The 25,102-nt window shown below is 46.5% G+C and overlaps 8 protein-coding genes across 8 annotated transcripts; 3 read left to right on the top strand and 5 right to left on the bottom strand.

Annotated features, from left to right (window-relative positions):
- Window positions 1-1,982: 1,982 nt before the first annotated feature.
- On the bottom strand, window positions 1,983-5,461 carry PGRI_034500 (ankyrin repeat domain-containing protein; the record flags this gene model as incomplete). The annotated part of the gene is made up of 5 exons (XM_040791163.1): window positions 1,983-2,374; window positions 2,442-4,321; window positions 4,386-4,949; window positions 5,012-5,036; window positions 5,101-5,461. The coding sequence occupies 5 exons, from the start codon at window positions 5,459-5,461 to the stop codon at window positions 1,983-1,985; spliced, it is 3,222 nt and encodes a 1,073-aa protein (XP_040644219.1).
- Window positions 5,462-6,727: 1,266 nt separating this feature from the next.
- On the top strand, window positions 6,728-7,600 carry PGRI_034490 (uncharacterized protein; the record flags this gene model as incomplete). Its single annotated transcript, XM_040791162.1, has 1 exon — window positions 6,728-7,600. The coding sequence occupies one exon, from the start codon at window positions 6,728-6,730 to the stop codon at window positions 7,598-7,600; it is 873 nt and encodes a 290-aa protein (XP_040644218.1).
- Window positions 7,601-8,149: 549 nt separating this feature from the next.
- Window positions 8,150-9,313, top strand: PGRI_034480 (putative mitochondrial carrier protein (Rim2); the record flags this gene model as incomplete). Its single annotated transcript, XM_040791161.1, has 3 exons — window positions 8,150-8,265; window positions 8,316-9,057; window positions 9,107-9,313. The coding sequence occupies 3 exons, from the start codon at window positions 8,150-8,152 to the stop codon at window positions 9,311-9,313; spliced, it is 1,065 nt and encodes a 354-aa protein (XP_040644217.1).
- A 489-nt stretch (window positions 9,314-9,802) lies between these two features.
- Window positions 9,803-11,581, bottom strand: PGRI_034470 (uncharacterized protein; the record flags this gene model as incomplete). Its single annotated transcript, XM_040791160.1, has 6 exons — window positions 9,803-9,940; window positions 9,992-10,709; window positions 10,770-10,927; window positions 10,981-11,284; window positions 11,353-11,485; window positions 11,548-11,581. 6 exons carry the CDS (start codon window positions 11,579-11,581, stop codon window positions 9,803-9,805), a joined length of 1,485 nt encoding a protein of 494 aa, XP_040644216.1.
- Window positions 11,582-14,193: 2,612 nt separating this feature from the next.
- PGRI_034460 (C40 family peptidase) lies at window positions 14,194-15,228 on the bottom strand (the record flags this gene model as incomplete). Its single annotated transcript, XM_040791159.1, has 1 exon — window positions 14,194-15,228. The coding sequence occupies one exon, from the start codon at window positions 15,226-15,228 to the stop codon at window positions 14,194-14,196; it is 1,035 nt and encodes a 344-aa protein (XP_040644215.1).
- A 489-nt stretch (window positions 15,229-15,717) lies between these two features.
- Window positions 15,718-19,734, top strand: PGRI_034450 (Peptidase M19, renal dipeptidase; the record flags this gene model as incomplete). The annotated part of the gene is made up of 9 exons (XM_040791158.1): window positions 15,718-16,066; window positions 16,125-16,201; window positions 16,346-16,970; window positions 17,020-17,126; window positions 17,502-17,625; window positions 17,726-18,260; window positions 18,329-18,997; window positions 19,048-19,339; window positions 19,393-19,734. The coding sequence occupies 9 exons, from the start codon at window positions 15,718-15,720 to the stop codon at window positions 19,732-19,734; spliced, it is 3,120 nt and encodes a 1,039-aa protein (XP_040644214.1).
- A 562-nt stretch (window positions 19,735-20,296) lies between these two features.
- PGRI_034440 (MBL fold metallo-hydrolase) lies at window positions 20,297-21,151 on the bottom strand (the record flags this gene model as incomplete). Its single annotated transcript, XM_040791157.1, has 1 exon — window positions 20,297-21,151. One exon carries the CDS (start codon window positions 21,149-21,151, stop codon window positions 20,297-20,299), a length of 855 nt encoding a protein of 284 aa, XP_040644213.1.
- Window positions 21,152-21,817: 666 nt separating this feature from the next.
- On the bottom strand, window positions 21,818-23,409 carry PGRI_034430 (MFS transporter; the record flags this gene model as incomplete). Its single annotated transcript, XM_040791156.1, has 2 exons — window positions 21,818-22,463; window positions 22,514-23,409. The coding sequence occupies 2 exons, from the start codon at window positions 23,407-23,409 to the stop codon at window positions 21,818-21,820; spliced, it is 1,542 nt and encodes a 513-aa protein (XP_040644212.1).
- Window positions 23,410-25,102: the final 1,693 nt, after the last annotated feature.

Here is a 25,102-nt window from a genome sequence, read left to right as displayed (position 1 = left end):
CTCTTGCATGAATATTAGGCAACATGGAATAGAGGTGTAGTATAAGGTCCAAGCGCTCCAATACAGAGCAATATATTCTTAGATTCGATCAGAAATAACCGAACAATGAATCCAAGAACTAATAACTGACTGAATGGGATTTGGACTGAAGATGCCACTCTATGAAAAAAGACATTAAGGCAATTACTATACTCCTACCCAAGATTTGCTAAGCTTCCACAACTCACTGCCCTTTGCATCATCAAAGCCCAATTGCCACATCCATATTTAAGTCCATCCCCGTCCGAGGGTGTCGAGTGAGCTGCTATAGAGGCTCCTTGCAAATATAGACCGCCTTTTCCTTCCAATTCTCTCGAGACAGACCCATAACAGATCGTTGCGCATCCATGTTCGAGATTGCACAGATAAGCCGTAGCTCGCTTGTCCTGCATCGCTGCTTTCATTTCTTCCTGGGGAGTATCTCTGGAGGTTGGGGCTTATGAAGGCCCCAGGGTGTAAGCTATAGCCACGAAGACCTTTTGCGCCATACAAGCGCTCTATTTGGGTGGCCATGTGGATATTGGTCGTCTTTCTGGATCCATATGCAAGCCAACCATTGTAATTTCCTTCCAAGTTTACATTGTCTAGATGAACAGCACTGTAACGATGACCCGACGAGGAGACATTGATAACACGAGAATTGAACGTAGTCATTGAACGTGCAGTTTTCAGTGGGATATCTTTCAGTAGATAGAAGAGGAGGAAATGAGACAGGTGATTCGTTCCAAATTGTAGCTCAAACCCATCTTTGGTACGACTTTCGGGGGTGTTCGTCACCTATAACGATTAAATAGTAATCTGACGTTCTCATGCAAAATCCTTTTTGATTAGCCCACCGCTGCGTTATTGATAAGTATATGCAGCTTAGAGCTCTGTTTCAGAAACTGCTCAGCACATGCCCGAACATTCTATAGGTCCGTCTGCTCCATGAAAAGGAGTTTCACACACCCAGGGTGGAGTACTTCACCCAGGGCCTCCTTCGCCTTTTGTAGATACCGGGCTGTGCCAAAGATAGTCGCTCCGGTAGATGCCAAGGCCCGGACGGTGTACACCAATTCCCGAAGAAACGCCGGTGATTAGGACAACTTTGTCGCCCCATTGGCCAAGTAGACCTTCATCTTGAATAATTTGACTTCCTATCACACGTGAGTCGCCCGAGCCATTGAGAACTTCCCACCGATTTCTTTCGGCATACCGGCCCGAGAGCTAGAAACCATTGACATGAAGGGCGAGACGATAGTAATAACCAGGATCCGGGTGAATGATCGAAGTTCTAATGTCAATTATTTAGGCTAGACGGAAGAGTTTGAGGTCTGATGCGGAACTTTATTATGACTTCAGGCACCAGTAGATGTCAACGGATGTCTGGTGGACGGCCCTAGGGGCCGGGGCCGGGCAGATTTGAGGATGACAAACAAACCTTAAGCTTATTTTGGGATTGCCCAATCGGATTGAATTTCTTACCCACTCTGAGACATCTACCACATGGCCGATGCATACGGATACTAACCGCGCTCGTGTAGGGGGCCTACGACCTGGCTGGCTGTTATCGGCAATAATTGGGCATTCAAAAACATAGATTCTATATTGTACATATAAGCCACGATGAAAGGTCACATATCCTTCTCATAAAAAGTATGGAATAGAGGTGACGGAGGAAGGTGAACGAGAACAGTCGGTACCAAAAGGGAGGTCGGGCCTTTATATCGAGGTGTTGTCTGACGACATATTGAGACGCTAGACAGGTAAACCCAACTTGGACAGCGACTTACACTAGGCCACCGCCGTCCGCTGAGTCAGCGGCACTGACCCCTGAGGTCAAGCAAGCCGACTCGAGAGTCAGTTTCTCAACATGATGCGGAGGTCCAGGTTGCAGAGGCTAGCACTTGTTCCCTTTTCTCCTTCTTTAAGTCCATCGTCCATGTCATCCGTTATCATCCTCGTCACGGCCGTGTCACATCGGACTTATTCCGACCACCAGTCTCAGCCAACACTTCACTCGCTGTCTTGGCGCCGGCATCACGGAGATATTTGGCAATTGCTTGCTCGTTCCTCTCAATTGCCAGGTCTAGTGGAGTCTTAGATACATCCGAAATCGGATTCAACTCCGCGCCAGCCCTCCTCAACTCCTCGACGCAAAGAGGAAATCCGTTTCCGGCAGCCCAATGCAAAGGAGTCCAACCATAATCTGTCTTGATCGATGGATTCACCCCTTGTCTAAGAAGAAATCTGACAGTCCTCACATTCCCCGCGGCAGCAGAGCTGTACAGTTTATTCTCTCCATACACCATTCTTGTGTTGGGGTCAGCGCCTGCGCGGTGGAGGATCCCGAGCACTGTAAAATATACATGGTGGTTAGCCTACTTCTTGTAGCATGGGTATTTCATGTCGTGTGTACTTACCCGCGTTGTGCTCTTCGTCTAGATTGGCGGACCAAGCAGTTAATCCATCATCATCTTTCAAGTCAATAGTGGGATGTCGATCCAGCAGCATTTGGACCATCCCAATACTGTTTCGATATGCTGCACGGTGGAGTAATGTACAGTTTTGCAGACCTCGCATGTTGATATTTGCCCCACTGTCTAGAATCTCGGCAGCAGCATCTCTCTGATCAAACTCAACCGCGAGAAAGGCAGCAGTGTTATGAAAGCACGATGTCTCTGACTGGAACTGCACCCTCCCATCATATACAAGTCTTTTAATAGCCTCACAATCTCCCGACGTGGCTGCTGTCAGAAGCCGGAGATGATCTCCAAATTGGGAGTCAATCGCCTTTCTGCGTGTCGAAAGGTGGAGTACTCTATTCATCCATCGCTGCTCAATAGCTCTCACTTGATTATATGTAGGATAATACCCACCGACGAGAAAGAAAACCTCGAGAATGAAGGCAATGACAATGGCCATTATATGCTCAATTGGTTTGACGTGCGATATGTCGTATATCATAGGGTGCATCAGATCGAATATAACTCTTTGAACAATATCCTTGCGGTCTCTTTGTGATGCCTGTAGCAATACAGCGTGGCCATCACTGGACAGGAGATCAACCGATGCGCCTCTATCGAGTAGAAGCGGAACCACATCCCAATGTCGTTCACCGGCTGCAATTATCAGCGGTGTTCGTCCATCCATGTCTACAGCGTTGATAGCAAGCCGCTGTTTGGAACTGTCCAAGAGTTGTGTAACTATGGGAGGCCAGCCTAGGAACACAGCCAAATGCAATGCAGTAAATTCTCGCTCCACCGTGGCAGTCGGTAAACCTCTTGATAGGTCATCATCAGGGTGGACTTCACTTGGTGATTCATCGACAAGAGTGGAATGAGGTTCCTGGTCTCCTGACTCAATATGCGAGTCACGGTTATTAGTTGGGGATGAAGGTAGCACTGGCGATACTTCTTCCCAGGGTACAGGGTCATCGGATCCTCCTGCAGAGATCAAGCCAGCGGAGATCGTACCTGCGTCCGATGGTAACACAAAGTCTTCAGCGAGATGGAATGGCTCCAGAAGCTGAGAAGCATGACCCAGCTGCGGGTAGTATTCAGACATTATTCGAATCAAAAAGAGTCTTTTTGGTCGGTCTTGAAGCAGCCTTTGCAGGGAGTACAATATATCATCCAGGACTGACACGGTTCCCAGGTCCCGAAGATGACGAGGAAGGAATTCAGAAGCATATATAAGAAACGGGAACTTGGCTCGCTTTTGGTTGTATGAGAGTCTACGATGGCGCGTTGATTTCGCAGATTCGAGGATTTCGTTAGCCGTGCGAGGATCGGGGATGTCGTACAAGTCGTCTGCATAAGATTGCTGGTTTTCGATATCATCCGGCTGCTCCAGAGCCTTTAGTGAGAGATAAGTAATGCAGGTCTTGGCAATCGTGGCATGAAATCCAGGGAAGAGCTCATTCCGCTTTTCTTTGAAAAATGACTGTGCAGTGTAGTGCACAAGGGAAATGACACCATCCGTAACTGTGACCAACCCCTCACAGACCTCTCTCATGCTTTCTTCCCCGAACATTTTATTCTCATTGAATCTCTTACTGCTAAGGTCCACTGCCATGCTGTGTTGAATCTCTTCGATCTTCAGTGGGCGGTAGCTGAATACCACCCATGACAAGATGCCCAGTGCCAATTTCACGTCGTCCTGTTCCAACTGTCTTATTCTAGCCAGAGTGTCGTTATACATCCCGTTGATATCCTGAGGCAAGCTCCGGATCCGGTCTTTAACACCTTCAATGGTACGCTGGCATATTATGGAACGCATATGCAGGCTAGCAAGAAGGAACCTGGAGCAGTGTTAGTCAGAAGGGATTACTAGCCAAGACAGAATTCTTTGTCCTCTTTGCTTACATTCCACTGCAGGCCTCGTGCACAGCCGACTTGATCTGTTTCAGTAGCCCGGGGCTCTTTTCTTCAAACTTTCGCAAACGAGGGCTTTCTTGAAACCCATGCTCCAGAAATAGATCGATATCCTTTGGGTTTGCCCTGATCTCGGCTGTGGTACAGTCACCAGTAAGTTCCTCCCATTCGGGCAGCACTCGCGATGTGATGAGGATAAAAATATTCTTGCAATCCCGGAGCCTATCCATCAGTTCCTTGCGATCTTTGACCCGATATTCGTCTAATGCGTCAACCACAACATAGACAGGGCGATCGCATGTCACTTCCTGAAGCAGGTCCATCAATGAACTCAAGGTTGGCCTCACGGCGCCAGAATTGCAACGCTCCCAAAGCTTGGTCAAAGATTGTGGGAGAGGTGTATCATCGATTATCACTTGTTTAATGATGCTTCCGAGCAGCTGGTCCAACGTATGAGACTCCTTGTAACTTAGATACAAGTAAGCAACCCTTGGGCTTTGGAACTCGGCCTTGAAATCTTTCTGCAGATCAAGTAAATGCTGGATGATGATTGAACTGAAAACAATCAGTCATCTTAGAATGATGCGAGGTAAAGACAAACAAGTAGGGGAACACACGCCATAACAGACTTGCCTGCACCAGCTACACAAATCAGGATTAGCTGTCTAAAGCCCTGACACCGTCGGAAAGTAAAAAGATTACTAACGCATCCCAAGATACCATAGTTCCCTGGTAACCCTTGACCGCCATTGATCAAAGACGACCGAGTCCAAAAGCCATTTTCCGGAATAATAGTCATCACCTTGCGCCGTACGGTTTTGTCGTGTGATCTGTGCTTGGTTACGAATGCGATCGTGGACCTCGTCAAAGAATAGCGAGCTCAGCCATGCAAGTGCATCTCGGGTTCTGGAATAGGTCGACGTCCGCTTGATCGAAAAATAGGGACCATTGTGGACTCGGGCACTGCCGGATATGTTTTGTGTCTGTATAGTCAGAGGGATAGTCTGTTGAGAGTCGTATAATTTGCTATTGATGGTCTCCGTTTGAACCGCCTCTATACTAGCCATCTCCGTGTTGAGGCAATTAGTGATGCGTGGTAGAAAGTGACAACTGTGTTGAAAGGAACGGAAAGGGTAAATAAAATACACATTCAAACATGTGAATAGTTTGGGATCTTTACACGGACCCCTGAAAGATTATCTGATGGATAGATTGGCGGGGTTTAGCGAGGCTGACAGGACCGCCCCAGGTGCTGCATCCAAATTTGATAGCCAGTTGTATCCCTTCATGGTGTGATAACAGCTGTGGCTTGCAGTATTATCAGACTGAGGCGATACTATCCTCCCCCTGCTCTATTTCTCTAACCGCAGAGTTGTTCGAACGCCTTATAGGAAAGTTCTTGCAATGCAGATTGAGGAACCACTTCCATATAATTGGTTCTGGTGCTCTTGATCCAATATTAATATTCTTACTATGAATAGTCCATAGTGAGTGAGTTCAAAATCAGTATTGAAGGTCTGATTGTTTGTTTATTTTTTCCATTGGCAGTTTGTAAATGCATTATTGGACCCGCCTGTGCCAGCTCGGACAAGAAGGGACGCTAATGCACGCCAATGATACATACGGTATTATTCCAACTGCCAAAACATGATTAGATATGGAAAGGGTTGTGAGCGACATACAACATACGAGGAGGTGGTTAATATCAAATATCTGTATTATACTCCGTACTCCGTATTAGCAAAAGAATGCAAATAGTCTGGACGCGCATGTGCATTAGCCGGAGCTGACACAGCAAGTCTTTTTTTTTTTTTTTTTTGTTTTTTTTTTTTCATAATCCGCAGCATGAACGATAAAAAAGCAATTTTAGCAACTTTAATTTATAGCTACTTGAATTTATAGCTACTTTGAATCATCTGTATTGGAAGGGACTCTAAATTCGTTTTTCACCAAAAGTTCTTTCAGAAATCTCATGCTTTTGTTCAGGTCGCCTCATATTCGAGGGTAATGCTTTGATTGGCTCTGTTTCAGGTAATTTGTTATTAATTACCCTAATTACAACAGTGCATACCACTCTCGTATTCGGGCCACACCTCTCACTCTCACCCTATTATAATGTGACAAACACACTGCATGACGGGAAGGTGGATTTCTGGCGAGCATTGTGGCTGGGTTTCTGCTGTTTCCAACGGGGGAGAGATCCCAAAAGATTGATATTAAACAGAAACCCTCGAAGAAATCTCTGTCAGACGTCTGAATCCAGCTCAGTCATTCTTAATTGTCCGGTATCCTGGCCCTGTCTTTTTTTTTCTTTGTTAATTTAGCCCAGCTAAATGGCAGAGGCTTTTGGCATTGTTTCGGGGGCGGTCGGCATCGCCGGAATCTTCACCACCTGTCTGGAATGTTTCGAATATGTCCAAATAGGTCGCCACTTTGGTCAAGACTCTCAAACGAGCCATTTAATGCTCAGCGGGCTGAAGCTTCGTCTCTCGCGCTGGGGCGAAGCTGTCCATCTTTATACCGATCCACAACTCGGGCACCCAGAGGCAACACAGGACGATCTGCAACTAGCCAAGAATACGCTGTATCAAATTCTAGTGCTCATGTCCGACTCAGAGAAAGTATCAAGGAAGTTCCGTCTGAGTGCCAAGTCGGAAGGGGATTCTTCGACATTGCAAGGGTCCCCTACGCAGACAAGTATAGACCGTTTGATGCGGGAACAGGCTAGACGCCGACAGAAAGGGACAAGCCTGGTCAAAATCGCTAGCTGGGCATTGTATAATAAAAGCCATCTCACGTCTCTGGTAGACGCTATCGCCAAGCTGATAGACTTTTTGGAGAAGACGTTTCCAGCACCAGAAGTTCAATCCTCACTGGCGCAGTCCGAGATTCGAGAGATTTGTGACCGGACCCAGGCGCAACAGGACACTACTCTGGCCTTTGTTTATGAGCTGTCTATGGCTGTGGACAAGACACTGCAGGCCCAGGCAACGAAGATGATAGAACAAAAGGGTATCAGCATCGGATCATTGGTCGTGGCAGAGAATGCTAGAGTCAGAGATGGGAACTTTTACGGGTCGGCCTGGAAGGGAGAAACCATACCGAAGGCCAGTAGCAATATAAGAATCGACTCGATTCATGTAAGCGGAACCGCACGAGTTATGAACGGTGATATGTATGGTGACCAGGATAATTTTTTTGACTAGGTTATGAGGGTGTACTGTGAATTAATATATATGATTAGGATGGACAATGTAGCTATCTCCTCGTGTGATGATAACCCTTCAGCTATCTTTAATTCTAGTTGATTTGAGTGCACATATCAGTGTAATGCAGAGGATATTGATAGCGAAGTGCTAGGCCAAAGAATATGTGATTTTGTTGACTTCGATTGTTTAGTGTAGGAACAACTTGTCACTCAACCGTATGGTTACCACTTCCCACCGAAAATACATGGGCCCTGGGACACTTAGTGCTAGAAAAAAAAAGGTGACATCGATCTAATACTAAGGGTCTAGTCAACTATAATCGACACGCAACTTCTACCTCACTTGGGAAGTTAACAACCACCTGCGTGAACAGCCCTGGAGACCTCGGGAAATGTTCTGCGATAGAGTGTCAACCACGTGATGATAAGAAAATACACGTGATCCGGGGCCGGCATCGTGGATCGCGGAAAAGCATATCGCCGAAAAAAAGTGTCGAGACTAGGCCGCCCTTCGCGGTCTCATCTTCATCAAGGTACGACGGCAATCATGCAGGGAAATACTCAGGCTCGGTTTGATCATAATGATGGAGGGGAACAGAGTGTTTCTGTTCCCTTCGCAGAAAAAAAGACCGTTAGCTCTTGGGTGCACCTTCTTGCAGGCGCGTATGTCTTGTCCGGCTGGTATCGTCTTGATTCTTCTGACATTTTTTTAGGAGCGGCGGAATGGCTACTGCGATAGTGACTTCTCCTCTTGATGTCTTGCGGACACGTCTCCAATCCGACTTTTATCAAACCCCAAATAGGGGCTCCGACGCCTCTCCCCAATCGAACCAACTTCCTCAATCATCACGGCCTCTTCAACGATCAAATCATAAAACACTGCGGATTATTAACTCGATCTACCGTGCTGAAGGCTGGCGAGCCTTTTTCCGGGGCCTCGGTCCAAGCATGGCGGGTGTAGTCCCAGCGACCGCGATCAAGTTTTACGTATACGGGAATTGTAAGCGGGTTGGGGCTCAGCTCATGGGACACACGGAAGATTCTGCTATCGTCCATGCGCAAGCTGCAATCTGCGCAGGACTAGCAACTTCTACGGCAACAAATCCAATATGGCTTGTCAAAACAAGGCTACAACTTGACAAAACACAAACACACACGGGTGGTCCTTCGACTCGAAGATATCGCAATAGCATTGATTGCATCAGACAGGTCATGCGAAATGAGGGACTGGCTGGCTTTTACAGAGGATTGAGCGCAAGCTATCTCGGCTCAATCGAAACGGCTCTACACTTGGTGCTCTATGAACAATTGAAAACTAGGCTCCACCGGTCATTAGAAGCTACCGAGGGGAAGCCAAGGACTGCCTTCTGGGACGAGGTTTCCCATTGGGTTAGTACGAGTGGTGCCGCGTCTTCCGCTAAGCTCGTGGCAGGTCTAATCACATATCCTCATGAGGTACGTCATGTCGAGGCAATTTTCTTGGTCTCACACTCACATTCTTTAGGTTATCCGAACACGATTGCGCCAGGCACCCATGGAGCGCGGCCAGGCCAAATACACAGGCCTAGTACAATGCTTCCGTACTATCGCCAAGGAAGAAGGCATGGCAGGTTTGTATGGAGGCCTTGCTCCTCACATGCTCCGCTCTTTGCCTTCAGCTATCATTACGCTCGGCGTATATGAATTTGTTCTAAGGATCACCGGCGCTTAGCTTAAAGCACGATTTTGTACACTATTTATAGATCTGGTTCTTTTTGTTTTCTAGGCGGGGAGATCATTAGACATTCTTGTATTATATTTGGCGTGGCTCATCTCAATTACATAATCTCATCTTTCATTCCAAGGTTGTGCTGCTTCAAAATATTCCTTGTTATATGTGACTGGGATAGAGATAGCACGTGTTAATCAACATGCGGAAGTGACTGTTTACGTCCATTTATATATCAATCAATCCATGTAGTTTTCTCATTGTATTAGCGATTACGACTCGATTCACGGATGGTTATAAATGCCTCAATGATTCCATACATTGTAATTATAATTAGCGACAAACTGCATAGTAGTTACTTGAAGGTCCCGAGGTCGCTTTAAAACCTCAGTAATCTTGTATTCTCTGGTCTTCTGCATTACGAAGTACTCAATTCACATCACCTTCCTATATATCTAGTGCTAGCTTAAAACTGCACATTCTGGTTGCCCATTAACAGCCCGCAAAACCACCCATACAGAATTTACATTCTCTGTAGTCACACTCCCTTTCGAAAGGAATTCCGCCGCGGTTAGGATGTTCCCGATCAAGACCCACGAAGCAATTCCGCATCGCCCAAATAGTTTGACACTGTAAATAACTGTTAGTAGCACAAAAAGCAGAAGGGTCTCCGTTTCTTACCTCGGTATCGCACTCATCCCTGTCAAGAAGGCCGGGGTCTCCACCACCCCTGAAGAGTCCAAGTTCGCAGAAGGGCAGATTGAAACCAGAGAACTCCACCCTATTCCGTGGATCTTCGTTGATGTGGTCGATGAAGTTGGAAGGGTTCCATTCATAGTATGGGCGACCACCGTTCTTCGAGGCCGCATGCTCGGATGCTTTCACGACGGTCTTGATGGAAATTCTGTAGTCCCCAAGCTTCTCAACGCCCTTAAGTTTCTTAAACTTGTCCTCGATACCGTCATCCCAGGGTGTTGTATTCCAGCTGCTATCCAAGCGTATCAGAAGGTAGGCGTTTCCTTGATCATCACAGTACTTGTTGCCTTTCCAGGCATCCTTATTTTCACAGATAGGCTTAGACAATTTTGAATATTCGTGGGTAATTTTGACGACGCCAGCAGGTTCTCCTCTCCAGAGAAGGGCAATTGCGGCGCTGAATAGAGAGACATAGATGCTGTCTGGGAGGACATCCGAGGTGATGGGCTCAGCGAAGGCACCATCCCTAAGGACGTTTGGAAGAGAGTTGGGATCATCGATGTACCAAACGCCATGGGAACGGTCGTTTGACGGGATCGAAGTTAGAAGCCAGCGGGTATATTTTTCGATGCCCATTTGCATTCCCTCCGAGGCCCTGGCGATATAATTGGTGATATTCTTGAAATCGTTGAACTTGGGCTCCCTATATGAGAGAATTAAACGGATTAGTATGACTTATAATAGGATATATTAGGCCACGTACAGTTCAACGGGCTTCTCATTATCGAGAAGGGAGATGATGCCACCTCCGATGGTCGCAGCGGCCGAACCAAGACCTCCGAGTGCAGCAGAAGGCGGGAAAATCGCAGCAAGACCTCCCAAGAAACCTGCAGCCATAGATGGGCCGGCATTGACGAGAGGCTGGGGTGTCAGTTAGAGAGATGGTCGTGACTTGCAGCGAGATATTCACTCACAATGTTATCCATATTTGTGGCGAAGGTTTCGACCAGATTAGCAGAGAGCCCAATAGCCACACTAGATGTGTGTTCAACTGCATTCAACACAGACAGCATGTAATTGTTCAAGTTGGCGATGGACCACATCAAGAAATACAGCCCAGGTCGGGCTCCAGAACGTGGATCGAGGCATTGATCCTTGTCAAGGTTTGCCTCACAGTAGCTCATTGGGGAACAATAAAATCCGTAAAGACTGCTAGGATGATCCCAAGACTGGATTGTCTTTTGAATATCCTTGGTGTAGATGTCTTCCGCATTTGCCCTAAGAATATTTGTTAGACACAAAGAATCTAGCATAACTGGCCCAGATTAAGGAGAGAAAAGCCGTACATAGAGATGAACCATTCACCAATCTCGGTTTTCTTCCAGGTGTCCCTAGTTTTGGTTTCGATGCCTATGCACGTCTCGTTCCACTCCATGGACTCTTCGCGCTTTGGGAGTACGAATGAATTCGCCGTCACCACTTGATACACACACCCGTTAGTTATAAATGTTACAGCGTAATGTAAACGGCGATGAACAAACCAAGTGCGGCTAAAACCCCCGAAACGAAACGCATAATGGCGGTTGAACAGGAGTAAAATCTGACTGTGTATGCTTTCTCAATCCAAAAGGTCGACTTCCTCGACGTTTGTAATTGATGGGCACTCCTTTGCTCGAGATACCAGGCAGACTGTTCCAATTTATAGAAATTACATGCAACATGTGCATTATGAATGTGTCAACTTTTGGCCCCTATGTTGTACCAATTTCCTCCTCCTCCTTTCCCTCCTCTGTAGCCATATTACGGATCCACAAGATCGACATGAACAGAATGGAACCCAAGAAGAGCTAGGCGAAACCCGGCGCGAGATGATACAGAGGGAATTTCCTATCTCGGAAATGACGCCCCATATCTGCCTGGGCCTCGATGTAAGACTATGTATAGAATATTCGATATACCATATAACATTAAATAGGCTCCGGCGCTAAAGCTACAAGGGTACCAGTGTTGTCGGAGATAAGTGCACTTCGGCTTAATTCCATGCACAATTCCACGGGTACTTTATGTGCACATGCTACATATTCCCCACATCTTCAGCTTCTCCTCATGAAGCCACATGGAAAAAAATACTCTATCGTAAACATTTAGCATTATTGTATGGGCTATCAGTAGCTCTGTTCATCAGGCTTTACAGCCTTAAAAGCAGGGTTTGCTATAGCTCTGACAGTGAAACTTCTACTAGGAACTATCTGCCCCTTTCTTTATGTTATCGTGCTATACGAAGTAGAACCACTTGTACTTGTCGAAGCTGAATGACTTGATCTGGGTATGATCTCCAAATGCCAAGGATCCCCTTGATTTACATGGAGTGTTCACTCGAAGGAAACGCATGACTGTTGAAAAACTTAATCCCGAAGCCTATCAATTAGGTAGCGTGGCTGTAAAACGAGCACTAGCATATATTAGCCCAAGAGGCGTTTTGGGGGCTGCGACGTATAAAGTTGCCAAGAGTGATTCCGCCCCTACCCCTATACTACTTTGTAGCCAAGCAAGCTTAGCACTGACATCACGAAGTAAGCAGGGATGCAAGCCACTTGAGTGCACGGCTTTTGACGGCTTTTAAATTCGAGTACGAATGAAGCAAGAGTGTGTACATCGTATGTTAATGAGGATCGGGAGTTCCCCGATCCCTGCAAATTGTCCCTGCCAAGATCTCCACGCGGGATCGGGTGGGTCTTCAACGTCTCCCGATCGCATCCGTGGACCAATCAGAACTCTCTAGAAATATGAGAGTTGACATTTCAGTCTCACCTCATCATCGAAGCGCTGTATTCTTCTAAATTATAATTTATGAAACAGGGGTTTTCCAAATTTAGGATAATGTGACGCCTCAATTTTCCTTATATGTTAGCCTGGGATGTGAACCCTTTAGGCCCGAAGAAAGGGTGTTGTTATGGTCTAATTGGTAGTTTTGCTGTACTCTATACAACATGCACATATATTACCATTCTGATGTTTAAAACTAGCAAAACTTTGCCTAAAAGGAGTAGAACAGATAGTGAACTCAATCTATATAACATAGAGATCACCTGGGCGGCTTGTAAACCTGAAATGGAGTTGTCACATCGTGAACTAAGCCTAATTAGGTAGTTAGGCTGGGGTGGCTGTTATTTGGTGGAGCCAGTTTTAATGAGGTGTCTATGGACATCTACTCCGTATTCAGTATGCCTGTCAACTCGGGCAATCTCCTCGGCAAAATGCTTTGTTCGCCTAGACCTTGTTAGGTTCCCTTGAGAGAAGTAGAAGTATGCCAAGCCACCTCCAATGTTGACAGCCCTATGGCCTGATGATCGCTGTTTGGGTTTATTGACTTCTTGTACGGCTGTGTCTGCCTTTTGCTAACTACGATGATGGACCATTCATCATAACTGTCCCTATATCGATAGATTATCAGTAATTATTACCATTTCTCCAAGTTTATCTTGAACTCAGATTCAGCAACCTTGGCATGGAAATTCAGTGTCTGAACAAGATCATCACCCTTGCGCCACGCAATATAAACTCATCCAATTAGACACACACAAGTAATATCCGAATTAGGACGGCGCCAACAGCCAGAAAGTCGGGATCACCGCATGGCCCTACGGCACAATAGAACCTCACCCAATCAGACACACACAACTAATGTCCGAATTTGGACGGCGCAAACAGCTAGAAAGAAGGGATCACCACATGGCCCTGCCAAGCAATATAATCTCATCCAATCAGACACGCACAACTAATGTCCGAATTGGGATGGCGCTAACAGCTCGAAAGTAGGGATCGCCGCATGTCCCTGGCCCCCAATGCCAAGAATCTTATAACCGGAGGACATATCCGTCCATGGCAACGGGATATACTAAAGTGGAGTCTCGTTCCACAATCTGGAAGATGAACGAGCTGAAAATCCAAAGTGGGACACATGCAGCATTACAAATCACATCGGGAACCTCGGGAGTATAGAGTAAAAGTCATTGATTCCTTAGTAGTATACAGCTACTCCCCTGGTCTTCGCTTCGATACTGTGCCCGACTAACCTCATCTAACAAATCTTCGCAATGAATGATTGGTAAGTAATTACAGATATCTGCACATTGGAGAGATATACACTCTGAAATCTTCTACACTGGCATTATAGCTCACACTCCTCACAACAAGAAACGCTCCGCACCCCAGTATCCTTTGCCCAAACGAGCAGTCGTGATTCTCACTGGAGTCCCTGCATCATAGGCCTCTACCATCTGCCCATTCCCAATATACATCGCAACGTGATAAATGGTGCTCGCATCGCTGAGGTTATTCGCGTAGAACATAAGATCCGCTGGTTGCAAATCCTCCTTGTCGACCCGAATGCCATGACCAGTGAAGTCGGCTTGCGCATCAGCATCACGGGCAATAGAAATACCATGCGAATGGTAGATCGTGTGTGCGAAACCCGAGCAGTCGAAGGCAAATCCAGACATACCACCCCAGAGATAAGGAAGGCCGATGAACAATTTCGCTGTGTTGATCAGATCCTCGCTGGTCGGATAAGGGATTTCCGACGCAGACTTGTAAATGCTGGCATCCTGAGCGGCCAAGAAAGCCGAGCCAACATCAGGTACTGCAACCTCAATGACCGACTCTCTCTCCCTCAGGACTGGGAGTCTTGTATCGTAGCTGATTTCCATGAGCTTTGACTTCAAGGTCGGATCTCGATAGAGCGAAACTGTCGCGGCCTTGTCGATTGTCGCAAAAGGCTTGCTTGATTGCAGTTTTCCGTAGTGTTGATCGAGCGACACCTGCGCGGCGGGAACCCAGCCAGGGTATCCAAGGTTGTTTTTTTGGGTCGCCTGGCCCGGGACCGCCACTTCGTACCAACCACTTTCATAGTTGAGGATGTCGACCTGTGCGCCATACAGAGCCTGTGTCTGGGTCCGGCTGTTCTCGGTAAGGTCGCGGAACTCGGTCACGTTCATAGAGCTGAGCCATTGCTCAATTTGTGCCGGGTTTGTCAGTGCCGGCGTGTCTATTGCCCGCGGTTTGCTGGAGTCGGTCCACAATGTTGCGACGGCCACATTTATGTAGCCCTGCTGCACAGATGTGCGAGTGTCAAATTTTGGACTTGCGTTAGAGCTCGGAAGAGCGTTGGCAGTACCCAAAACAAGTGCAAAAATGACTTGTGTTGCAAGAGTTGAAAGCATGATATTCGGGAAGTTTATCAGGCGTGTTTCGATATTGGACGTGCTACATTGTCAGTCTTATGTGTCTAATATTAATTGGTTTGTTAGCACAACGTCGTCACACTAGATATCTTTGGGGTTGTATCCGCTCGGAGAGTGTCGTTGCTTTCTCCGTACTCTCTCCGAAAGCCCCTCACGAGACTTTCCCCGCAATGCTAGGAATATTAACATGATTGGCTAAAGAAACACATTTGGGCTCTCTATCTGTGTCGTATCTGCATTGTCCGGTGTCGATTACTTTATCCTCCTGATAGCAAGATATGCTTCGCTGTGCAACACTCCGGACCTTGTCCGAGAGTGCAAGCTTTTCAAGATTAGACAAATGTATCGCTTCGAAGGTAAACCAGTAAATTAATGGCTTGATGGCTTGGTTCATCCTCTCTTACCAAAGTCTCCGGGTAACATTTGAATCCTTGGCTGAATTGCCATTTCTTTCGCTTTCCAGTCTCTATGAATCGCCTGGATGCAACAGAGCCACAACGGCCACTTGGGCCATTATTGCGCGAGGATAACACGAATGAAAATTATAGTCGGGCAATTGTCCTCAAAGCACAAAAGGCGAAGTCATGGAACCCTCTAAGGCTTGTTGCTATTGGCTCGATATCTATAGCGCTTTGGGTTGCGATAAGAGCAAGAGACCTAATCCAGCGTCAAGATATCGATCCACTGGACTTTGCAGCTCGAACATCCAAGGTGTTATCAGAGATACCTCTCATAGACGGACATAACGATCTCCCGTTTCTTGTTCGACTACAGCTCAACAATCAGATTTATGGTGGCAATCTTCCATTTAGCCAGGGTATGGTTTCCTCATTGATCAACCGTTCGATCAAAATCTGGTATTGACGGTATCAAAGGACTTGCATCTCACACAGATCTCAAGCGGATGCACCAAGGCAAAGTGGGTGGGCAGTTTTGGTCGGTGTTTGTAGAGGTGAGTTCGTTAGTATTGGACATGCAACAGTCCACGGGACTGACATCGAGACCAGTGTCCCCGAATAATTCATCTTGACGATCCAAATGTAATGGCAAACCTTACGCCCTTCATAAAAATGGCTGCTGACAACCTGCATTATAGCATAGCGTTCGTGACACCCTTGAGCAGATTGATGTGGCAAAGCGCTTGGTAGCGGAGTACAGCGAGTTACAGTACTGCGAGACAGCAGCATGTGCTCGGCAAGCCTTTAAATCAAAGAGAATATCCTCTATGCTTGGTGCTGAAGGACTTCACCAAATCGGCTCATCCATTGCCGTGATCCGGCAGATGTACGAGCTCGGAGTGCGTTATATCACTCTAACTCACAATTGTGACAATGCATTCGCTACTGCAGCTACAACAGTGACAGAGACAGGAAAAGACAATGGACTGAGTGATTTTGGACGTGCTGCAATACACGAGATGAACCGACTAGGTATGATGATAGATCTCTCACACACATCACACCGGACAATGCGGGATGCCATAGCTGTGACTCGGGCACCAGTGATATTTTCCCATTCGGCGTGTTATGCGCTTGCAAAAAGTTTGAGAAATACCCCCGACGATGTCCTTCAAATGCTCCGACGAAATGGTGGTGTGATCATGATCTTCTTTGCGAACAAGTTCATTCGGCCCGATGACCCGGCAAAGGCCAGTTTGGAAGACGTGGTGGATCACATATTCCATGCTGCCTCCATTGCCGGCTGGGACCATGTTGGAATTGGTGAGTACCGTTCTTGGTAATTATAAGAGCACATGCTAAATTGAACTAGGCAGTGATTTTGATGGGACACCTTCCGTTGCTGTTGGGATCGAGGATGTCTCGGCATACCCGAAGCTCATAGAAGCTATTATGCGACGTGGTGCAACCGATGATCAGGTGCGAAAGCTAGTGGGATTAAATATTCTGCGTGTTTGGGAACAAAATGAGATTGTGTCGCGTGAAATACAGGGTGAGATTGATTCACGACCTGTAGAGAGTTATTGGGAAGGAAGAACACAACCAACTTGGGATGGACCTTTACCTTCATTGATAAAACAAATATAACAAACATTTTTGATTCATTTCCTCATTTAATCATTTGATAAGTTCTCCTCAGGGCTATCTCTTCAATTATTAAAACCTCGGTAGATAAGGAGGCCCCGCTTCTCATCTTCCCCTTCTTCTCCTACTACAATATGTCTGCTCGTTCAAAAAGAGCACAGCGACCACCAAGAGTCGCATCTTGTGAACCCTGTAGACTGTCCAAACTAGCATGCGATCACCGACAACCTTGCGCTCGGTGTGTTGGGCGAGAAATCCCCCATCAATGCCTCTACAGGAAGAATGCATTTAAGCGCACTCGACCCTCCTTCACATCCCAATCTCCAGGGATGCAGTGAGTTTAATTCCACTGATCTCAGAGTTATTAATTGGATCATTTTCTAACGGTCATTCTAGACATCAACTGAGTTTTAATTCTACCTCCATGTTGGAAGGCATCCGGCCAACTCTCCCACCAAATCGACAGCCCAATACGGGCTATCAGGGATCTTCTTCTCTGGACTCATTATTGGGCAATGTGCGCCAGCAAACAATGTTGCTAGGTGATCTGGAAGCTGGTTCAGCCTTCCTTCCGGTCGGGCGGGACGATGAGGGGCCAGCGGACGCTACTGATTTCATGAACAATGCTTCGACAATCGAGGGAGCACAGCTGTTGGAAACACTTGCCAGCTCTAAAATAAATAACACCATTGCGCACTTTTTCTATGACTGGAAGGGAAATGGACTCGAGTCGCATGTCGGCGCATTCCTGGTTCAGCCCTTCGCTGATGCAGTCATTGAAGAAATTGTCACCGTACAGCGTTCTGAAAATTTTCGATCCGATCTGTTAGCCTTGTCTCAGCGTTTGTTTGAAAATAGCAGCCGCATCGTGGAAATACATCGTTTGATGACTCTGCAGGACTTCATCAACCAGTACACGGGTCCGAATCTCCGTTGGGAGACAATGGGAGTAATCCTCACACTTGTTGGGTATGGCTGAGGGCTGAATTCCGTCCATTTTTGTTCCAGGGAGATATAGAGGCTGACAATGGGCATAGCATTGCCGCAACTGAGTTTCGTGCACCGTACGCTCTATACCGAACAGAACAAGAACGGCAGGCCCTAAGGACGGACCTGATTCAATTTGGAAACAAATGTTCAATATTTTGCGAGGCACTGGACGTCCTCAATGACGTTCATATTCTCTTTCTATATCAGACATTTCAGGTTCAGTCTGTTTTTTACGGAGACCAAAGTACGCTCCAAGCTGATTTCCTCAGTGTACATCAAATTGACAAGTCAGTAGGTCTCAAAACGTGGCGTCGCCTCAACGATGCAGCATGTGCTCTACTTGCCGCTGGGCTCCATGAGAGCATCCAGGAACCACGCGATACTCCGTTCTTTCTAGTTGAAGTACGAAAACGTATCTTTTCCCGCTTATACAGTATCGATATCAGCTTAGCGGCATTTCTCGGACGACCACCACGCATGACGAAGAAATTTTGCTGTATAAAATTGCCTCTGGATATTGATGAAAAGTGCTATTCATTATCGGACACTACTCTTACTAGAGAGTTGGAAAAACTTGACCTCGCCGGATGGAATTCGCAGGGCCATATCCGAGCAAGCGCCGTTATGCGATGGTCAACTACTACAGCAATGATTCGAGAAGAGGCATTGGAATTGCTTCTGGGCGGGAACATATCTAATATACAACAACGAATAATGTGCGTGACCCTGTCTCGGTTCATGAAACCCATTAGCTCATCGTTCACAGCGACTTGCACCACGAAATCAACCAGGCATGGGAGAACCTTCCCTCCTTTCTAAGAGTGTCAGCTCATGAACTTTGGGGAAGCGAAAGGCCCCGCACAGAAATGGAGTGCTTACACATGATTCGGATTTTATACCTACAGTCTACGTTCTTGATTGAATGGACGGCATGGCGACATGGAATTGAACAGACAAGCCTATTCCAATCGGCAATGGAACTAATATGCTCGGTCAACGATGCCTTAGTCCGACGGGAACAACTACCAAACCTTGGGTTTATATCCCTTGCCTGGAGAGTATGTGCCCCGAACAACTTGTAAAGTTTTGTTGAGCTGACCACATGATATAGGTGGCATCGTGTGCTCTCCCAGCGGCTGGGGCCCTCGCACTATATCTTCTACAGCCATCATCCCGATGCCGGTTCAAGGAACTAGACCCACCGTCTCGACGACAGGTGATCGAGAATCTCTCTGTTCTAATTGCGCATATGGATATTTTGCATAGTCCCCACGATGGGAATTTCAAATTGTTTTCTCAGGCAAAACGCTCTCTCCAGTCTGTTGTGGACATGCTGTTACAGCCGCTGAATCCACTTGGAATGGAGACATCGTCTACAAGCCTGGGTGCCGAGATGCCCTCCGCTGATTGGATGGTGCCTGACTATTGTGGATTTGATGGTGATTTCTGGTAAGTTTGCTCAATTCATCAAAGCAGTAGTTTGCACGCTAAAATTGTTAAAGGGCGAATTTTCCTGACTGTCTCTATACAGAAGAGAATAGTCATGCACTTGGATGAGAATATATACTGTCGCTCCAGTCATTGTTGTATTTATTTTCTTTTTATTATGTTGCTCTGCGTCCAGCTATACCAAGCCCACCGGACGTCTCAACTTCGTCGCTTATACAGAGCTTTTTATCGTGAGGGGTATACAGCCATATTGAACTATTCTGTCCCGCCCGTGAAAGAATCTACTTCCCATAAATCCACAGAATGATCACGAACCTTCCACGATCTGTGTCATCTAAGAGGCATCGAGTAGTGCCATTTGAAGGTTCCTAAGCACATGCTTAACTAAGTAGAATTATTTCCATAGAAGCTTCCATTCAATAGCCTTACAATAAAGACTGAGCATAAATCAAAACAGTATTTTCTGACAAAATTCTAGAGTCAGTGGAGCATCTCCGACGGGACTATGCATATACAAATGAGAATCATATAATACAAATGCACTCGCAGCATTGAGATATTCACAATTAGAAAACAACCTTGGGAACGCCAGGAACAGTCCAGCACACCTTATCCATAAATCCCTCCTGGGTGAAAACCTCCATCAATTCTTCCCGGCCTTCCTTGAAATGTTCCCACGATTCAAAATGAATTGGGATCATGACATCAGCGCCGATATCACGGGCAAGCTTCACAGCTTGTTTGCCATCCATAGTAATCTGAACAGGGCCAGTGGGGAACTCAAAGGTGGCATTGCCCAAGTTGAAAATGGCTGCGGTGATGTGCCATTTCTTTCCAATCTCTTTCAGCTCGTCTATGTAGACGGTATCTCCGGAGAAATAGATTGCGTTGGGCTTGCCAGATGGATCAAAACCGAAGGAATCGGTCTCCAGCACGAATCCCGTAACTTCTCCAACTGGGAAGTGCTTGCAAGGAGTACCAGTGATCCGGTACATCTTTCCTCCAATGCAAGATGTCACAGTCTCCCAGGGGCGAAGGCCAACGACTCCCGGGCGTGGACGCAAGTTGGAGGCACCGTCCATGGTGGTGAACACCTTTCGACCATCCAGCAGCTTACGGCCTTCAGGGTCCAAATTGTCAAGGTGATCCTCGTGGCTGAGAAGAACGGCATCAATAGGCGGCAGCTCATTGAGCTGAAGTGCTGGACCTTGCCTGTTGATAAGGTGTGGTGGTGGCGGAATGCTGTCGAATCCGTACGCTTTAATGTCCATTTCTTCCCAGACCGCGGTCGAGTCATATTCTGTTCCTTCAATGGCCCCGAAGAAGGGATCAGTCAGGAAATTGACTCCATCAATGTTGAGAATGGCAGTCGCAGTGGTGATGTGTGTGATTGTAAGAGTTGGCTTGTGTGTTGCTGCCATGGCTGCGGTAAGAATAAATGTGGAGAATGGTAGTTTTCTGATAATGTGAATCTGATCAAAAAATTGGAATAATCCTATGTCAAAGAGAGATTACCGCTTTAAATACCTTTCGTTTTCTGAAAATATCAGATATTCGGCTTCATTCGAACTGATGATGTAAGTTCGGCGCATCCCACTTGAATGATGAAACTAAGCAATTTATAATATCCATGGATCTGCTGAACGTTTATTCAACAATTCAGCGCTTAGTGATTGATAGGTTATTTTTCACTAAGCATTTGCCACTGAGAGCTGTTCGGGGGTGGCGAACCCTCGCGCGGGATAAAACTTCACCAACCAGCAACTAGGCGGGATGCCGAAAATATTCTTCAAAGCGTGCATGTCTGATCTGGTACGCCCAGAACATGATTGCTAGTGCAGATGTGCGTTGAGTTACGAAATTTACGGGCTAGAACATAACAGCGCCCCAAGCTTATTCCGACTAAGGTACGGCCTAAGGTAATCCATCTTGAATTTTATGCTACAACTACGGATTAGCACAATCTCACCGATTCGGAAATAGATGAATGTTGGAATTTTGTTATAGAATGACTTATTATAGGATCAATTTGGGCTATAGCTAAAGATAAAGCAGATATAAATAACATTTTTTTCAACCGAATATTCTCAAGCTGCCTGCAGTTTCTCTACCTCTTTGATAAAGGGACTCGCCTTACGAATTCTGTGTCCGTAAAAGTAGAAGACAACGGGTATCAAGATGCATACTCCCTCGACGATTCCTAGAATTGTACTTGCCCAATTCAAGCCTAGAACCCCATACATTGATGGGCCTGCAAGCGGGAGGAAGGCTCCCATGACACTGCGAGTGAACATATTCCCTGCAAGAGCAGATGCGGCGTAGATTCCATAGGAACGGGCAACGTAATTCGAGGCGTAAATAAAGACGCATGCATTGCCCACTCCAAATGGAACACCAGCTAAAATGGGCACAACCCAGTGGAAATTTGGAGTACAAGTCCAGGAAAACCATAACTGGCCAATGGCTAGAAGAGTAGCACCAAAGAAAACGATGCTGACCATAGCTTCTGGCTGTACCATTCCGGTTTCTGGATCCTTGCGGTGAAGATTGATCACTTTACGAAACAGAGGTTCGCATGCAATGGCAATCAATACACCAACACCAATACCCACGAACGAAAGACCACCATAACCTGGCGACCACCCACGTTCTTGTTGGAAAGCGATTGGGTATGCGACGAAACATAGGTAAAGGATTCCATAGACAATCGCGACGTAACCGTCCCAAAACATACTGTGAGAAAGTTAGTTTTGGCTTTGTAAGATGACAGGGAGATCGCTTACCATATTGGTTCTGTAAGGAGCATCACAAAAGGTCTCTTGAGACTGATTTTCAGTGAAGATGTAAAACTGACGCTATCGTCATAGCGTGTCCACCACTTTGAGTTCTGTGTCTCTGTTCGTTTTCTAGCAGCACGTCTTTTCAAAATCACGGGGGCGTATGTTTCCTTAACAGAGGATATCAAGACCAGGACCACACCCCCAATGATGAGAACAATCCAATTTGTCCACCTCCAGCCGAGATATTGGAACACGAACCCTCCTATGATTGGGCCATATACAGGGCCATTGGTGGGTCCGATAGACCAGAAGCCGAATGCTAAAGCCCGGTGCTTATCCGAGACGATGTCATTCACAGATGCAGGCGAATTTGACATCAATGCACTCCCAAAGAATCCCCCAAAGAATCTGCTCACGAGGATTGACTCGATATTTTGGGCTAAAGCACTCGGCAGCAATAGCAACAAAAATATTATCATTGAGATAATATAAACTGGTCGCCGTCCGACAAGTTCACTGAGTGGAGCAAAGATAATGCTGCCTATCCCCATTCCTAGAAGATATGTCGTGACACCAAGGAGGGCCACGATCTTCGAAATGTGGAAATCTTCTTGGAGTCCTGGAATCCCAGATGTGTAGAGTGTGCTGGAGAGACTCACCACTGTAGCACCAAGACTCATTGCAGCGACAGTGAGGCCTTTGTACCAAAGTGGCCAAAGGCGAGGATTTTCGGGGTCTTCAAAGTCCCAGTAAACTTCGAATTCTGGAGGTGCATGGATACTTGCCAGTTTGGAAATTACTGGCTCGAGATGTGAACTAAAGTGGCTTTGAGCGCCTGCATCGAAGCTGGCTGATTCGGACTCATCGTGCAAAGTTCCAGAATAACGAAGGTCGTGCATTGTGGTGCACTTCACTTGATATGGTGAAAGGAATTTTATTTCCGATCTCCATTTATTTATAGGAGATCTGATATACTATTAAATCAAGTGGGATATGCCTATGCTTAATTAGGGCATAATGTACTGACTAAGAACCACTTTATTCATCAAGTGGGATGTTCCGAGGATCCACCCGTTGGATCCTACAGTCTCATTGGCCAACTTTGTTGCTAGCCCCACTCCTTCGGTCATTACGTTCTCTTTTCCCCTTTGACTTGATTCCCTTCGAGCACTTCACTATACAAATACTCGATTTATTTTTGCAATTTGATGACAAAGTTGTGGAGTCCAATATCCACTTGCAAACATTCTCCATGTCGCCTCCTACCGATAATGTCCCCTGCTTCCAATGTGACTATCCAGATTGCACCGCAAAATATCGGCGCAAAGAACACCTGAATCGACATCTGAATCATCATAAAGGGGAAAACAATCTTTCCTGTCCTTATTGTGAAAGCGTTCTAACCAGAAAGTGAGTAATTTCTTCAATCCCATTACATAAATCACAATTCACATTATAATAAGTGATCTTTTGCGACGCCATATCCGGACTTATCATCCGCAGCAAACCGCGCCGCCGTCTCGAAAATTCAAGGCATGTGGCGCTTGCCACGCACGGAAAGTCCGCTGCGAAGGTGTAATACCATGCAATGCCTGTCAACGTCGAGGCATCGTCTGCATCCCTGCTGGAGGTGAAAGCACAAGCGAACAACAAGTTTGGATAGATGATCCCTACCCTCTACCACCTGTACCCACAAATAATGGTTCCGTTCATAACACTTCCCGATGGATTGCTCATGACTATATCGATATTTACTTTGATACCTTCCATCCAGTGTGGCCATTTCTCCATCGAAGTACATTTGACTTCACAAAGGAGCCTTGTGTACTTGTTCAATCCCTTGTCGCAATTGGACTATGGATAAAGGGTACTCAGGAGACGCGAGACGCGTCACTGCGTCTGCATAGTAGACTATGCTCTGCATTTTACGCCCAAATGGTGAGAAAGATACATTGGTATTGTATGGACTTTTGTGTTGATTATTCCTTTAGGACCAATGGTGCATCTCCGACTCGGGCCCACGTCAAAACACAAAGACCTCGTGGCCTATAACAACATTTCAGAGTGTGCTCTTGAATATTATCCTTGCCCTTTTCATCTCAAGAGAAAATCCTAGCATGGATCTGAGCATGCGATGCCGATTGCCCGATGACAGATACGAGCTCTTAGTTGCCCTTGTCCAAACCTGTCGACGGCGGGGCATATTTTTCTATCCTAACATGCTTCTGCAACAGGAAGACAATGCACCACTACCGCTTGTATACACGAACGTTGAAGAGATCAAGAGATTCGGACTAGCCCTCTATAAGGTGTGCCGGTTATGCACTTCCTCTACCGTGAATGGTGGCAGAAACGATCTTTTGACCTTGGCCGATTTGTCTTTCTGCATGCCAGACAGTGATGAGCTCTGGAATGCCCCGTTGGGTACCGAGGCCGTGGTGTTAAACAACTCTGATTCGTCAGCAGTCGCACGGGATAATGGAGACCCGAAAAATTGGATAGCCCAAGCATCTGCCCATCTACAAGACGACCTAGTTGGCTTCGATTGGATATAGCTGCAGAAAATAGCACAAAAGATGCGGCTTATTAGCC

This window comes from Penicillium griseofulvum, assembly GCF_001561935.1.
Source record: "Penicillium griseofulvum strain PG3 chromosome Unknown contig_85, whole genome shotgun sequence".
In the NCBI taxonomy this organism is placed as follows: domain Eukaryota; kingdom Fungi; phylum Ascomycota; class Eurotiomycetes; order Eurotiales; family Aspergillaceae; genus Penicillium; species Penicillium griseofulvum.
This window is presented reverse-complemented; position numbering and strand designations above follow the sequence as displayed.